This window comes from Uloborus diversus, chromosome 10, assembly GCF_026930045.1.
Source record: "Uloborus diversus isolate 005 chromosome 10, Udiv.v.3.1, whole genome shotgun sequence".
In the NCBI taxonomy this organism is placed as follows: domain Eukaryota; kingdom Metazoa; phylum Arthropoda; class Arachnida; order Araneae; family Uloboridae; genus Uloborus; species Uloborus diversus.
Window position 1 is genome coordinate 39,051,362 of NC_072740.1, and position 15,459 is coordinate 39,066,820.

At 31.1% G+C, this 15,459-nt stretch overlaps 1 protein-coding gene across 1 annotated transcript in view; it reads left to right on the plus strand.

The window, feature by feature from the left end:
• LOC129231367 (ral guanine nucleotide dissociation stimulator-like 1) overlaps positions 1 to 15,459 on the plus strand; it is a 57,294-nt gene that overhangs the window by 14,011 nt on the left and 27,824 nt on the right. Inside the window, exons 5-7 of the mRNA XM_054865663.1 lie at positions 158 to 336; positions 1,153 to 1,274; positions 11,252 to 11,470. Coding sequence (XP_054721638.1) covers positions 158 to 336; positions 1,153 to 1,274; positions 11,252 to 11,470 — 520 coding nt within the window. The remainder of the gene's footprint in view (positions 1 to 157; positions 337 to 1,152; positions 1,275 to 11,251; positions 11,471 to 15,459) is intronic.

Consider the following 15,459-nt stretch of genomic DNA (forward strand, 5'->3'; position numbering starts at 1 on the left):
CAGTATGATTATCCCTCCTAAAATTGTAGTCTGTATCCGCGCCTGTGTAAACTTGCAGTAATTTTGTTGATATTTTATGCATCATTGTTTCTGTGTTTTCAAATGCTTTATATGTGCAGTATCTTTTATCTAATATTTTTTCTTACATTATGTTTAGAACACTTGAAAAAGTTCTCTTAGTTTGGTTTGATATGTACCCTGAAGATTTTTATGAACCTCCTCAATTTTTAACTCTTCTAAAAGTCAAGGAATTTGCTTCTAAATACGTTCCTGGCAGTCTATTGGATGTGAGAGCAAAGCATAGATTTTTTAAGTACAACAATAATGAATATGAAGGTAGGAGCATTTTGTTTTTGGGATGTTTAAAGAAGTATTTTCATTTTGTGTAACTTTTACTTTATATAAAAATACAAATTTATAGAAATGACCAGTTTTAAATTAATCTCTTATTCAAACATAAATCCCATGAAATGATTAGGCCTAAGTAATATTTGGATATACATTTGTAAATCTTGTTCCTTTTTTAATATGTCTCAAGTACATCTCAGTTGTGTCATTAAATTCAGGGCCATTAATACCAATAAGCAAGATTAGGGGTACAGATCCTTGAGGTTTCAAAAAATCCAAAAATTAAAACTAAAATTATTTCATGATGTCAAAATATGATTTTATCCTTAACTAGCAGTAGCTGCACAGCAATGTTTGGGCTAAGCATTTAAAGGAAGTCCCTTGATAAAACCCCCTCTCACACTCGGATGTGAAATAATCATTTTTCTTTTACTAAAATGCATACCCTTTAAAAGATGTATGGAAGTTTCTTTGAAATGTAAAACAATTTGACAAAATATGAAATTGCACTTCCAGTTGCTATGAAACATAGATATCTATTAGTAAAAAAACAATGGACAAAATCTGAGACATGACGGCACATGGCATTAGGCGATTTGACATGAAATGACCCTTATGTCTTAGTGTGTGAGGTAGCTAAATAATTTTACTTTATTCTGATGATAAAATATTATAGAAGGAGAACAGCTTTTTCAGTATACATATTATTTGCTACAAATTTTGGTGAGTTTCAGGTTCTTGCTACTGTTGATTATGCATGAGATATTCAAATATGATTTTCTAATCGTATAACTTTTTTTCTAGAAAATGGTAGCTCTGGATTTTTAGATGCAACTATTGGAAAGAGAAGATACTCATTTCGTACATTCAACTTTCTTGACATTCCAGAAAAAGACTTTGCTTTACAATTAACATACGTAGATAATGTAAGTTTTTCATATTAACTATCACTATAAATTTTCTCAGTTTTAAAGTACTCATTTTTTTCCTTTACTTTTTTATTTTCAAATTCTTTTGACCATTTTACAAAATTTGAAAAGAGGCATGAAAAAGTACATTTAGAAAACCCCTGCTAATTTGACCCTTTCCCCCATTGTTCAAAACTGGTAATCCATATTGACATTTTCTGCAACTTAAAACATTACCAAAATAATGAGCTATTAAAAAGAAATATATATATATGTATATATATATATATATATATAATAAAATTACTCTTATGTACGTGTCTGTTCAGTGAAAATTTCTGATTTATTTTCAAACAGAAGAAAATAAATTATTCTAAGCAAAAAGGGAGTCATGCTCTATTTTGTATATCTTTGAATAAATTAAGCATAAGCTTCCATTCAGTGAACTGGTTCTAACATCAAATATTCATTGTTTTTAAATTCCTATATGTACCACTTGCCCAACAAATACTCTTAATTTAATGATATTTGTTCTTCTATGACCGCCCTCTTGCTGAGTTGCAAAAGATCATAGTTCCATGGTGGCCTGGTCAATAAGGAGCTAGACTCATAGCTGGAGAGTCAATGATTTAATGCCAGCTGGTCATAAATCCTCTGTGTTTGCTAATGGTGTCTGGGTCACATTAAATATGTTGTCACAAGTCATCCAAGTTCATATTCTATATCAATACCTTCAGGCTGCTAAATCATGAAGCATACTCTCACATATTGCTACAATTTGTAGTGCAAAGAAAAAAAAGCTAAGGAACAAATTTGAGCTTTTCATTTTTTGTCTCTTTACATTTTGCCATCGTGAAGTTTGCCGCTGCTAAAACAGGGTTCGTACCTCCTTAAAAAACCCTTAAGAAACCCTTGATTTCATCAAGCAAAATTAAGGTCCCTAAAAAACCCTTAAAAAGTCCTTGATTTTCTGAAAATTTCCTTAATTTTTTTGAAACTTTTATCAAGTACTATCCCTGTTTTCTTATTTTTCTATGTCCCTCCCCTTAAATCATCCTCCGCAATATCTATCGAAAATGTATATTTGAGAAACTTTGCCAACAACGTCAAACACGTGTTTTGCCGAAAATTGCATGCCTTGTTTGAGATTTCAATCATTTTTATTGTTAGAAGTTTTTTTTTACCATATGCTACTTTATGTCTGCTTACTTTAATAATTATTTAAATAATATTTTTATTTCTTAAATTTATTTTAGAAAAGTGCAAAAGTCAATGAAAAAAATTGTGATCCAACTCCCATTGTCACGGATTGTATTGAAACTTGGCATGGTTACTTTTTTTATGTATTTAACAAAGCGTTCAAAATATTTATGGTGAATCTCTAATGGTTTAGGCTTTACAGCTTGTAAAATGTTTTGGAATTTCATGATTGAATGAAGCAGCTTCAGGTTGTTCTTTTGATCCTGAAATAGTAGTGTGAAGTTTTTTAAACTAAATGTTGAGTTCTAATTCAAGGAAAAAGGATAACCAATTATTTATATGAATATTTATTTTCAATTCTTGCTGTGAAAACTATCTAACACATAAGGAAAACTTAGATTTTTCACTGTGTTATAAATTTTTATTTTACAAACAAACCTAATTTTAAAACTTGCATTCTCATTTTCAATACGTTAAATTTAAGTGTCTTCAGTTCAAAAATATATTTTTCTCTAAGAAATATGAAAAATTGATATTATTGAGGGATGCAATCAAAATTGAACTCTGGCTCCCTCAACCCTTTATTCGAGGACTCGGGAATTAGAAACTGCTGCTTCTCTTTCAAAATATAAATTTATATAGAAATGAACAAACTGGCAAGAAATGGTGCATATGGCACAAATTTGTACAAAGTGGGATGTTAGTAACAATCACAAATGAAAAGCAATAATGACAAAACCATTGGTTAAACATCTTGAAGAAAAAAGATTTTAGTTCTTTTCCTTCAATTTGAATCTCACTTCAGTAATGTATGCTAAAAAAACTGAAAAAATAATGTAATATACAAATAATTTTCTACAGTTATCCCCATTTTCAGGGACTGAAATTTTGGAAATAAATATGTGCCATGTATTGTATTACTTTCTACCTAATTGTTTCAACAAAATTAATAAGGGGGGGGGGAGGGAATTCATATTATCTTTGAAAACCGGTAAATTAGACTTTTTTTGTTTAATTTTGGAATCATTCTTGGGGCTATTTTGATCTCATCCCCTTTCTGATGATTTTCAGGTTTTTTTTTTGGATTTTCTCCTTTTTGCTCTCTGACCACTATCGACCCGTCGATCTCGAGCCTGTTTTCAGTTGATCCTTACACCATTCTGGAGTTTTTTCTCTCTTTTCAGAGTACCATAAAAAACATTATTTTCTGCAGAATTTGACAGAGCTTCTGAAACAAAAGTTATTCAAAACGTTTCCTGAGCTTTTTATTATAGCTGGAAGCTAGAAGTGCCCAACTTTTAATATTTAAGAGAAATATTTAAAAAAATGACCACAAAAGGAAAAACCAACTTACAGATCAAACTTGTTTCGAATGTTGTAAACATTTTTGAAGTAGGAAAACACTGTTTTGAACAGCATTTTACCAATGTCACATAGAGGGGAGACCCCCCTCCCCCCAAGTCGATCTTGACGCTCGCCAAACATGGAAAGTAGATCGGCACAGAATTTAGGTTGCCGATCGCTGGTCTAGTGAGTTGAAAGTAAACACTGCTATGGGATTGAAATGAGCTGGCATGAACTTGTAGAATGGTAAGCCCCCTCACCCTCCTACCCATGCCACCACTTTTAATGTCTTTTTTTTTCAAAGCTGTTTTCAAAATATAAATTTAAAAATAAAATAAAACAAAATAAATAGTAAACTTATTAAAATCTGGTAAATGTTCTTCTTTAAAGCAAGACAAAGTACATTTCCCCCTCCCCCCACCTAAACATATGATTAACACTGTACTAGTATCACGCTTCACATGGGGATCGAATTGATGATTATTTTTACCCCACATGTTTTTTGTTTTTTCAGAGGAAGTGTTTCTTTTTTCAATCCTAACTTTTCAAATTTTACTTGATTAATTCAATACCTGATAAGCAAAGTTATGATTCGTTTCATCATAACTTTGCTTAACTAACCCCTGCACCAACCTTTAATTTTGGAGGGAGGAAAGAAGTAATTTCACCAAAATCACATAACAAAATAGTAATGTTTCCCCGTATTGTTTTTGTGTTTTTCCATTATTTTCACACAAAACTAAAAATAAACCAAAGTATTAGATCATATGTCAGTCCACATAACTGCCTTTCTACAACATTGCGAGTGTAGCTGTTTTTTTCTTTTCTTTATTGAAAGTTTTCTTTTTAATTTCTTTTATAAAGGAGAGTATTAATGCAACAAGATCTATTTATACATATACTAAAAGTAGTTATAGATCAAACAAATTTTGCTCTTTTGAGCCCAACCTTTCATGTTTTAAACTTCATTCCAGATTGCACCCCCCCCCCCCCCCTTCACATTCCCTCTCACTCTACTTCCCACTTTCCAAAAAAAAAAGCTGCAATTGAGTGTGGTTCTATTTGTCTGTTAAAGTTTTGCTGACTGTTAGTTTTTATGATCTCCCCTCCCAGCCCCCGCATGTTTAGCTTTAGTCACTACTAATGTTTGTAGCGTCTCAGTTTGCTATGATTTTTCTCTTACATACCAGCTTTTTTTTTTTTGAATACAGTTTTGAAAAAAAAAAGATAAAAAGTGGTGCGGGGGGGGGGATTCCAATCTACAATTTCATCTCAGCTCATTTCAAGCATAGTCATGTTTATTTATTACTTACTAGACCATCACTAATAAGAGAACCCCATATTTAACTAACTAGAATCTGAAAAGTATCATTATTTCTTAAGTCAAATTTTATTCAAAAATTCAAAACAATATGATCCCATTGAGATCTCAACTTGAAATTTCGTACAAACAAAGGTAAAACACACATTTTTCTGAGATTTTTTAAAAAAAATTCATTATATGTTTTCTGAGAAATTTAAATTTTAAACTAATTTTTTTAAATAAAATTTTTTATGAATAGTTAGTCATGTTGCATATCATATTAAACAGCAACTAATGTACTTTAAAATGATTTTTACCAAATCTTTCTATCTATGTTTGGTACTGAGTTATCATTCATTGTATGTTCAAGCATCCATGGAAAAAAAAAAGAGTTTTTCTAAAAATCAAAGTCTCATAAAAGAAAAAATAAAAGAGATAAAAGTCGAAAAATTTGTACTTTTCGTAACCTTAAAAGGTACAATCGATGAGCCAAATTTCAAAGAAATACATAAAGGTGAGGAAAAAAACTTTGGATCACTTGACATGGAATGACCACATTTGGTAATGGCATGTTGAGTATTAGAACTTTCATTTTAAACGCAATGATGGACTGAATATACATAATTTGCTTTCAAAAACTCTAAATTAAAATCAATATTAGAAGCAATAAAATGACACAATGACTCTTTTTGCCAAAAAAAGTTAAGGCAGAAAATTTAAAAATTTTTTTTAGAAAGATTAACATTAGAAAAAGAATTTTTACTTAATACAGCTAAGTTGTCGCTGTATTTAGATACTTTATTTTAATTACTATTTAATGAGCATTAGAAAATCCATATTAAAAACGTGTCCGACTCCTGGGTAGATCAACCTAACAGCATAAAAACAGTGGTCAAACTGCAATGTCTGACTACTGGAAGTGCGATAGAATTCCGTACTCAGTGGTAGGCCACCCATTTAAAAATAGTTGAGTCTAAGAAGGAGTGTGTTTTTACATTGAAACATTATGTTATGCACTCTATTAAACCAAGAGTAAAAACAAATTTACAGTAGAATGAAAAAAAAAAGATCAGTATTTAACATTTAAAGAAGATGTGTCTTCGTAACCAAAAAATAAGCAGAATTGCAAACAAAGATGACAAGCACATTATTTAAAAGAAAATGACTCGTTACTACTTAAGAAAAAGCACTCACAACTTAACTGTTATTGGTTATTGGATGATAATTGGGGATAGGTAAATGAATGTGGGAATGCCTCACATCCCATTTTGAGTTTTTCATATACTATTTATAAGCAATTTTATGTCTTTGTGGCCGACTACTTGAGCAGTTACCCTATATTTTAATAGTGAGGAGTAAAGAGATATTATTTGGACATAGTTATTTATTTACAACAGGACACAATCACACAAATGTACACATAAAGTTACATTATCGAACTGTTTGGTCAAAATTGAACAAGATAGCCTCAAACTCAGAGTTTTAGAGTTGTATTCTTTCGGCACCTGCATCAAGGTTATAAAACATGGAGGAAAGAATAAACATGGATATTACAATCTCTCATGCTTAAATTACATAGTTTGCAAGAGAACGTGGTGGTTGACGGATTCTTCCTGATCTTCGAATGAAAATTTTGGAAAGTTCTACTAGGGCTTGATTCACTGGACACTGGGGCCAGAGATTTTGTCTTGATTCAAATTTCTGATGGCATGGGGTCGAAATTATTTCTATTTTAGAGGGAACTCCTTGAATAAATTACTTCTTATTTTGGAGAAAAGTCACTTTTAAAATTCTGGGAACTTCAAACTTTCTCAATTGGTTGATGTGTCTTTTTATAATCTGTCTTTCATCAAATTGTACCAAGTAGTGCAATTTACCAAGTGGTTGTTTAATGCTTCCACTTCTCCATGACAGCTTATTATTGGCATAAGAATGATTGCGCCCGATCTCCCATGCTTAAGATTATGCGGTCTGGTATAGGGGGTGATATGTACTTTGATTTGTTTTCCTTGCTGGGTGGACACAATAGATCTAGTTTTATTTGAATTTGATGTCTTAGATAAAGTTCTGATGGAGTTTTACCAGATTTTAGAGGTGTTGCTCGATAGCGGAATAAAATTTCTTGTACCTTTTCCTGTACTGAAATATTTTTATTTCACATGGTTTTCAATTTTTGTTTACGAGTTTTTATGTTTCTCTCTGCAAGACCATTAGGTGCAGGATGATGTGGAGCTGCTTCTCTATGTTTAATTGCATACTTCTTGCAAAATTCTATAAATTCACTGTTTTTAAATATACTTGCATTATTGGAGACAGGTACTTGAGGTAATCCATGAACACTGAAAATATCTTTTAAGAAACTTATAGTTGATGATGTGCTTTTTTGAATCTTGATTTCAGACCATTTTGATTTTGTATCCTTAAGTATTAGAAAATTATATCCTTAGAAAGGTCCTGCATAGTCGATATGTATTCTTTTAAAATTGGATGAAAGTTCTTCCTAGTGGTGATAAGATATTTTTCCTGGATTGTCCTTCACTTCCGCACAACTTCTGCATTTTCAGACTAGACGCTCTATGTCTCAATCAATGTTCTTCCAATAGACATAACTTGCTAAATTTTTAATTTTGACTCTACCTAAACGGGTGTGATGAAGCTCTTTCAGGAAATCTGCTGGAAGTTTCTCTGGATTGTAGACTCAGTGTCTGTTGAAAATTATTCCATCTTGTAAAGAATATTCAGGATAATTAGCTTTTGCCTGATGAGATTTCTTGTTTCAGTACTAACAAATCTGGATCATTGTCTGTCTCTTAAGAAATTACGTCATATGTAATTGAAGAAGTTGAAATTTGATTCAACGTTTACTAATGAATAATATCTTCTTGAAGAACTTTTGGATCTTTACCTTCAATGATGCCCGTGAGAGGTAATCTACATTCTTGTTTTCTTCACCTTTATGCTTGACTTTGTACTGGTACTCACTCAGGAATGCTGCATATGGAAGTAAATGGGGTGATGTCATTGAGGGCATATTACTATAGTGATGGAAAATTTTATATAGAGGACTGTTGTCAGTAATCAAAGTTAATTCTCTGCCAATAATATATTTGGATATTTTTGAACGGCAAATTTAGTAGCTAAAGCTTCTCTGTCCAATTGACTGTAAATCTGTTCTGCCATTGCTAGAGATCTTGACGTAAATGCAATGTCATTTTTCAGTTTGATAACATGGGTTCACCATTAGCAGACCAGTTGAGTTTTACATTTTTCTTTAGCAAATGGCTTAGCGGATAAGTGATACATTTGGTAGAAATAGATGATACATTTGGTAGAAATTTGGAATAGTAGGTAACCACCATACATAAAAATATTTCGATTCTTCCATTCTTTGGTGGAGGTGCGTGAATTATTGCATCAGTTTTTCCGTGAGCACTTTGAGATTTTGTTTTTCTCAATAACATATCCTAAATATGAAATTTTATCATTGAAAAAAGGACATTTCGAGCTATTTACGTTTAAGTTGTATTTTTGAAAACATAAGCATGCATTTAGAGGATCGCAACACGCAGAGAGAGTTTCTCCATTGATTATTGTGTCATCAAAATGTCTCTATTCCTCGAAGACTGATCAATATTTGATCCAAAATTCTATAAAATTCACTTGCAGTTGACTTGATAGCTAATGATAAACATTTTATTTGTTATTTCCTTGATGTGGAGAAATTATTTGAATCATTTTACTTTCATTTTCAACAACTACAGGCAAATGTGCTTTGAAAAGTTAGAGAGTACAAAAGAATTTAGAATTTCTAAGGCTGCTTAATATCTTATTGGTGTTTAGTATTGGATAATCTACACCTTTCAGTTGTGGATTTTAGCTAATTTGTAGTCCATACACAAGCAAACACCGCCATCAGGCTTGGGTATAAAACCAAGTGGGGAGCCTCAATCACTACAATCCACTTTCGTTATTATCTGATCATGTTCTAGATTTTTGAGTATCTCATCAACTTTCTCACATAAAGCAAAAAAGACATCTCGAGCTTTTAAGAATACAGGCTTTGAATTTTCTTGAAGTTTTAATGAGCAAGTGAAATCTGGAATTTTCCCAACTTTTTGTTCAAACACAATTGGAAATTGTTTCATGAGGCTATCAACTAGATTAGAAACGTCAACTATATTTACAGAAAGTGCTTCAATTTTATTACTTTCTTCGATATTGGATAAATTTATCTTCAAATGTCAAATCCATGTTCTTCCTAACACTCGTGTAAGCATGTCAGGTACTATGTACCAAGTTTCTGTGCTTTTGATATTGTTATATTTAACACTTCATCACAAGACCCAAGGGTTCAAAACTACCAAGAGTGTAAGATCGAAACTTCACCTCTGTAGGCTGCAATTTATTTGTTAAATTTAATGAATCGAAAGCTTGTTTAGTCAAAAGTGACAGTCCTGAAACTGAACTTCAAACTTTTGCATTTTCCCTTCTATCGATACTTTAACCCAAAATTTTCTGAATCACACAATAAGTTAGATTTAAAAACATCAGCAATTTGTATATTCCTTGAAATTTTGCTAACTGTAGCTATGTAAGATATTCATCGTTGTCTACACATTGAATTTTATTTGCCTTTATATTTTTCAAAAGTGTTGAACTTTTTGTATGTGACCTCTTTTTTGACAAAGTTGCAAAATAGTTTTGAAAAATCCACATGGCATTCACAGGAAAGGGTATTTGAGTGTCTCTATTTCAAAGTTCATGAAAATGTAAATTTAAAGAAAATCTACCGCGAGAATTTGATCTTTATCAATTTTCGGAAAAATTCCTCTGTTTACGATTTGAGTGATTTGTTCTAAAATTACTTTGTGACTTCTAAATTTTGTGAACTTCTTCTCATTTTTCTGTTAAATTAATTGCGTTTTGATAATTCCTGGTTGTCTATCTTCGAAGCTTCTAAAGGTAATACTTGTTCTACAGCTACATTGAAAGTTAAATCTGAAACCATTAAGTTTTTCTCGAATTACATCATCTCTCAATCCTCTAATAAATTGTGCACGCAAAAACAAATTAGCAACTGAAATTGTACTGTCAAAACTAAATTCACATGTCAAAGTAATTTGTGTAGTGCCGCTACATAATTGGAAATATTTTCATTTTGGAAACAGCATTGAAATCTGTCCATGTTAGGTTTAGGACACAAATGTTTTTCAAGAACAGTTATTATATCATCATATGAAAGTTTGTTTGGAAGTTGAGGAGCAAGTAAAGAGCATAATAAATTATAATGTTCAGATCCAATGCAATTGAGTAATATTTTCATGCATAACTATTTATTCTTGAAAACATTCTTGATTTGTAAATAGTTTTCAAATCTGTTTATACTGTGAAAATGTCTGTAGATAAATTAAAATATTCAAAATGTGATAAAATGTAATCGTACCTTTTTGTTGTGCTCAGGAATATTTTTGTTTTCGTCTTTTTTTCAAAGTGACCTCCACAATTCTGTTATTACTAGCAGTTAGAACTTTTATTAATTCCACAAATTGTTGGGCATCCCAAGGCGTTTTGATCCTCATTCCCCAATTACTGTCATATATTTAATAGTAAGGAGTAAAAAGATGTTATTTAGACATAGTTATTTATTTACAACGGATGGCATAATCACACAAATGTTTACAAAGTTACTTCATCAAACTGTTTGGTCCAAGTCAAAATCAACAGCAAGAACTGGAACTTACTAAGAGTATTAGAGTTATATTCTTTTGGCGCCTGGATCGAGGTTATAAACCATGCAGGAAAGAATAAACATTGATATCACAACTTAATATTTGATTACTATATATGTCATTTATACAGTTGAGTCCTTATGTTTAGTCCCTTTTATTATTACTGTTTATTATTATTTTTTTCCTTTTGATATCTAATAGGATGTTTTTTTTTTCTGCTATTCTTTTTCTTTCTTTCTTTTTTTTTTTTTTTTTTTTTGCAAAACAATCTCCAAATTGAAATGTATTTTTCGAGCTTTCTCAGTTTGTTAGGTAAGCAAGTCTACTGCAAATTTTGGCAATTGTTTTCTTTGCATATAATTTTGTTTATTTAAAGTACTAGGTGAACATTTCCCAAAGTTTACTTTTTTTATTTTTAGGAACTATTTAAAAGACTCATTCCTCATCATTGTCTTGGATCTGTTTGGTCACGTCGAGACAAAGCTCGTGGTTGGAGTGTTACACCTTCAACAGTTACAGCTACTGTAAATCAATTTAATGCTGTTTCATTGCGTGTGATTAGTACCATTTTGTCAGATTTGTCTTTGAAACCAATACTACGCTCAAAAATAATTGTGAAATGGGTTAATATTGCTCAAGTAAGTCTAATTTTTGATACATCTGAATAATATTTACTATCTTTTAGTAATGATTTAGAATATGTGAGAAAACTTTTTTTTTTCATTATTTTTTCTGAACTTAGTTCCTTCATTTTATTTTATTTATGTATTTCTTTTTTTTTATCCCAAACCTAAAAAAAGTAAAATTTCTGAATACAAGAGAGTTAGTGTCTTACCTATAAATTTATTGGTAACTTTTAATGGTATTGTTAGCTATACTTTTAAAATAGCTTTCATTTTTAATCTTAAAAATTGAACTAAGTTTTAAAATTGCTATAATAACATAAATTTGCCTGGAGAAGTATCCTTCTGTTGCAAAAGAGCACTATGTTATACAAACTGCTTTAGACTTCACAGATTTTTTAGAATGAAAACATGCCAGTTACTTTAAAACTACTCCAAGCTAGATACTTTTCCGTTTAAATTCTCTGCTGTTTTATGTAATGTGTTATTAGAGATTCCTATCCTAAGAAAGGGAAGGAAGACATGTAGGAGGCATGTTTTTTAAGTAAAGTTCGTTTTGTTTTGACACCAGTAGGTCGTGCGCATACCGCAAGGAACACGTCCATTGTGTACCGGCATGCCTCGGGAACAACCTCGCTCATTTTCAGATCTGTTTGCTAACATGTACAGTTCTGTTCTATGCTTTCATAATGTTTAAGACTAATAACTCGCCTCCCGCATGTGCGGTTCGCTCAGTGATATGCTTTTTGTCAGCAAGGAATCTGTCTGCTGCAGAAATTCATCAGCAGATTTGTGAAGTGTACGGTGATACTGTTATGAGTGAAAGCAAAGTGTGTAAATAGGTAAGAGAATTCAAAGTTGGTCATGACAACATCCATGATGAGGAGCGCTCAGCTGCCTTCTTTGATTACAGACAAATTGATGGCTTCAGTGGAAGCAAAATCTTTGCAAATCTGTCGATGAATTTATGCAGCAGACAGGTTTGTTGCTGACAAGAAGCATATCACTGAGCAAATCTCACATGCAGGGGCAAGTTGATAGTCTTAAACATTATGGAAACATAGAACAGAATCGTAGGGGTTATCTACAGAGCTGAAAATGAGCACAGTTGTTCCCGAGGCATGCCGGTACACGACAAAACAGACCTTACTTAAAATACACGCCTCGTACTTCAGATGCTCTTAATGTTTAATGAAGAACCTAATAAATAAAAGAGCAGAGAAGGTTATATATAGGATAATGTTAAGCTGTAAGCATTCATTAATGTTCTGCCTACTAATATTTTGTGGAAGTGGAACTTAGAAACCAAGATAGTTCAAGAAAAATCATGTTGTGTTTAATTTATCTCATGCAACATCAGAGGGAGTCATTGTTAAAATAACTCATTTATTATGGCTATGATATGTACAGTGAAACAACATTATGAAAATAGAAAATTAGCTCTTTATAAAGTGAGTAGCTCTTTTTTAACGGGCAGCACTTTAAATGACACGTTAATGAATCCTCTAAGTTTCGGAATATCTAATTTAAATATTCGAGGCTAGGAAGAACATATTAAGAACAATTAGCCAAATCTGTCGAAAAAATCATGCAGACTTAACTGACCCTCCAAAAAAACAACCAAGCCTGGCTTGAGTTGAAAGCGGAAAGCGAGAAATTAAAGCAAAGTGACAGAATTTTAAGTACAATGGGCAATTTACAAATTCTGCTATCGTGATCTTATTATGTGACAGAAAAAATGAATGAGATTAAAACAATGCAAATCAATTTTAGAAATACTTTTTGAAAAGTAAGTTAGCTTAACTGGTAAAGATAATAACCAAAATAATACCATCATAAAACAGTTATTAATGCCATTGGGAAGAATCATTCATCTAGATACATTGCCCAGAAATGCAGCTACTTATATTCTATGTTACAGCATCAGTTATAGGCAAAATATCTACCTGGTATAAAATTTTGCATAGTAGCCTTATAATTTTGTCCAATAACTGTCTTGCTTCATAACAGCTGTCAGTAACATGATATTTTTGATGAGTAAATAATGAGATAATATTTTTGATGAGACCTATACATCATTAATGTTAACTATTTAATTAACTATTAATCGTTGCCAAAATAATATACATGAAAAATACACTATACTGCCTTCTTTCCTACGCTACATCTGTTTAATCACACTATTATTGTTGGCATTGTATTTTTGTCCAGGGCTGTATAAGGTTCTACATTTTAAGATGCTACATGCTACCGCACCTTACATTCAGTACACTAAACTTCAAACAAACTGTGCTGGATTTTTTTCTTTTTTTTTTCAAAGATAGCTGCAATACTATCTTTTTAGCCTTCAGAACACAGAAGTTCCATCAATTATAACCACAGGAGATTAAGAAAACTGCAAACAAAAATTTAAGTCCCAACCCTATTGCATACATATACCATCAAATCTCGCTATGAAGTCACCCCTTGGGATATTGCAAAAGTGACCATATGAGGCAGTGAGAAGCATAGGGATGTAAGTGATAATTAAAAATTTGAAGATAACCTGTGCAAACGGTAACTGAACCTCTAATCTGTTTTGGGGCAAGAGAGAGTACTAGTAGCCATGGTAGGTGCTGCTATACAGCATGATTTAGAAAAAAATTTCAATGAAAGCCTACCTAGGACCTTATCTTTAAACACACTTTACTCATAACTTGAAAATATCTCTCTCTTTGTTTCTCACTGCCTCATCTAACATAGGGTGATCTTATAACAGATTCATTTGACATTTGTCAATAATTAAGCTTGGCTGAATAAAAAATAATTCTTTGTGAAATGTAATATGTTCAAAATTTTCAATTTAATAGGTAATAATTTTTTCAACGGAGAATCGAATTCTTTTTGAATTATTTCTTGAATGAAATTGATAAAAAATTGTGAGGTTATTATTACTTGTTATAATTATTAATATTATTTATTATTATAACTATTTTTATTATTATAAAAATTATATTTATTTATTTTTATTTTTTGGTTTTAATTGGAAATCAAGTTGAATACAAACAGACTCAAGTAAAGTACTGATGTACAGTTATCTTATCCACAATGTAGAACTATCATGAGTTTGGTCTAATATGCTTTCCAATGTTTTTTATGTTTTGTATTTCCTAAGTATTTTCTTCAGTTTTGTCATTACAGTTAGTAACATGGGAGAAAAACTCAGTTAAAAACATGTTAAGTAGGAGAGATCAAAATATCCATCTCACTAGCTCCAGGCATGTTCTTTGGCTGCAACAATTGCATATCTCTGCTTTTGTTTTCTAGAGTTTGACGGGTTAAGGCAGAATTTGTAGCTGTCCTGATATTTCTGATTAAAAAGAATATATATATATATATATATATATATATATATATATATATATATATATATATATATACTTTTTAGTTTTGCTGCGTTGCGCATCTATGGGCTCTTGGTGTGGTCTTTTCAATATTTGTCACTTTTATTAATATTATATATATATATATATATATATATATATATATATATATATATATATAGATAGATAGATAGATAGATAGATAGATATAGATAAAGCCATTCCATTTCAGATCAAGTAGAGCTGGTCTCATGACTATCACTAATTTAAAAAAATAACAATAATTAGTTACAACTAAGGGGCATATGAAACATCCCAAAATGATTTTGCTAGAATTTTTTTTTCTTCATTTACAACTTACTAAAATTCTGCACAAAATCGGTCATTTTGGGGAAAAAAAACAGCAAAACACTTGATTTGAAATGAACACTTATTTCTAAAGCATTTAACCTGTTTGAATAATTCTTTTTATAAAAATAAATAAGGATCCATATATCATCTAGACATCGTTTTAGAAAATTTAGTTGGGTATATTGATCAAGGAAAAAAAATGTTGTGAAAATGCATTTTTATGGATTTTATGATTTTTTTGGAAAAAAAAAAAATTTTTCACCAAAAGGAGATGTCAGTCTAAAGGCCAAA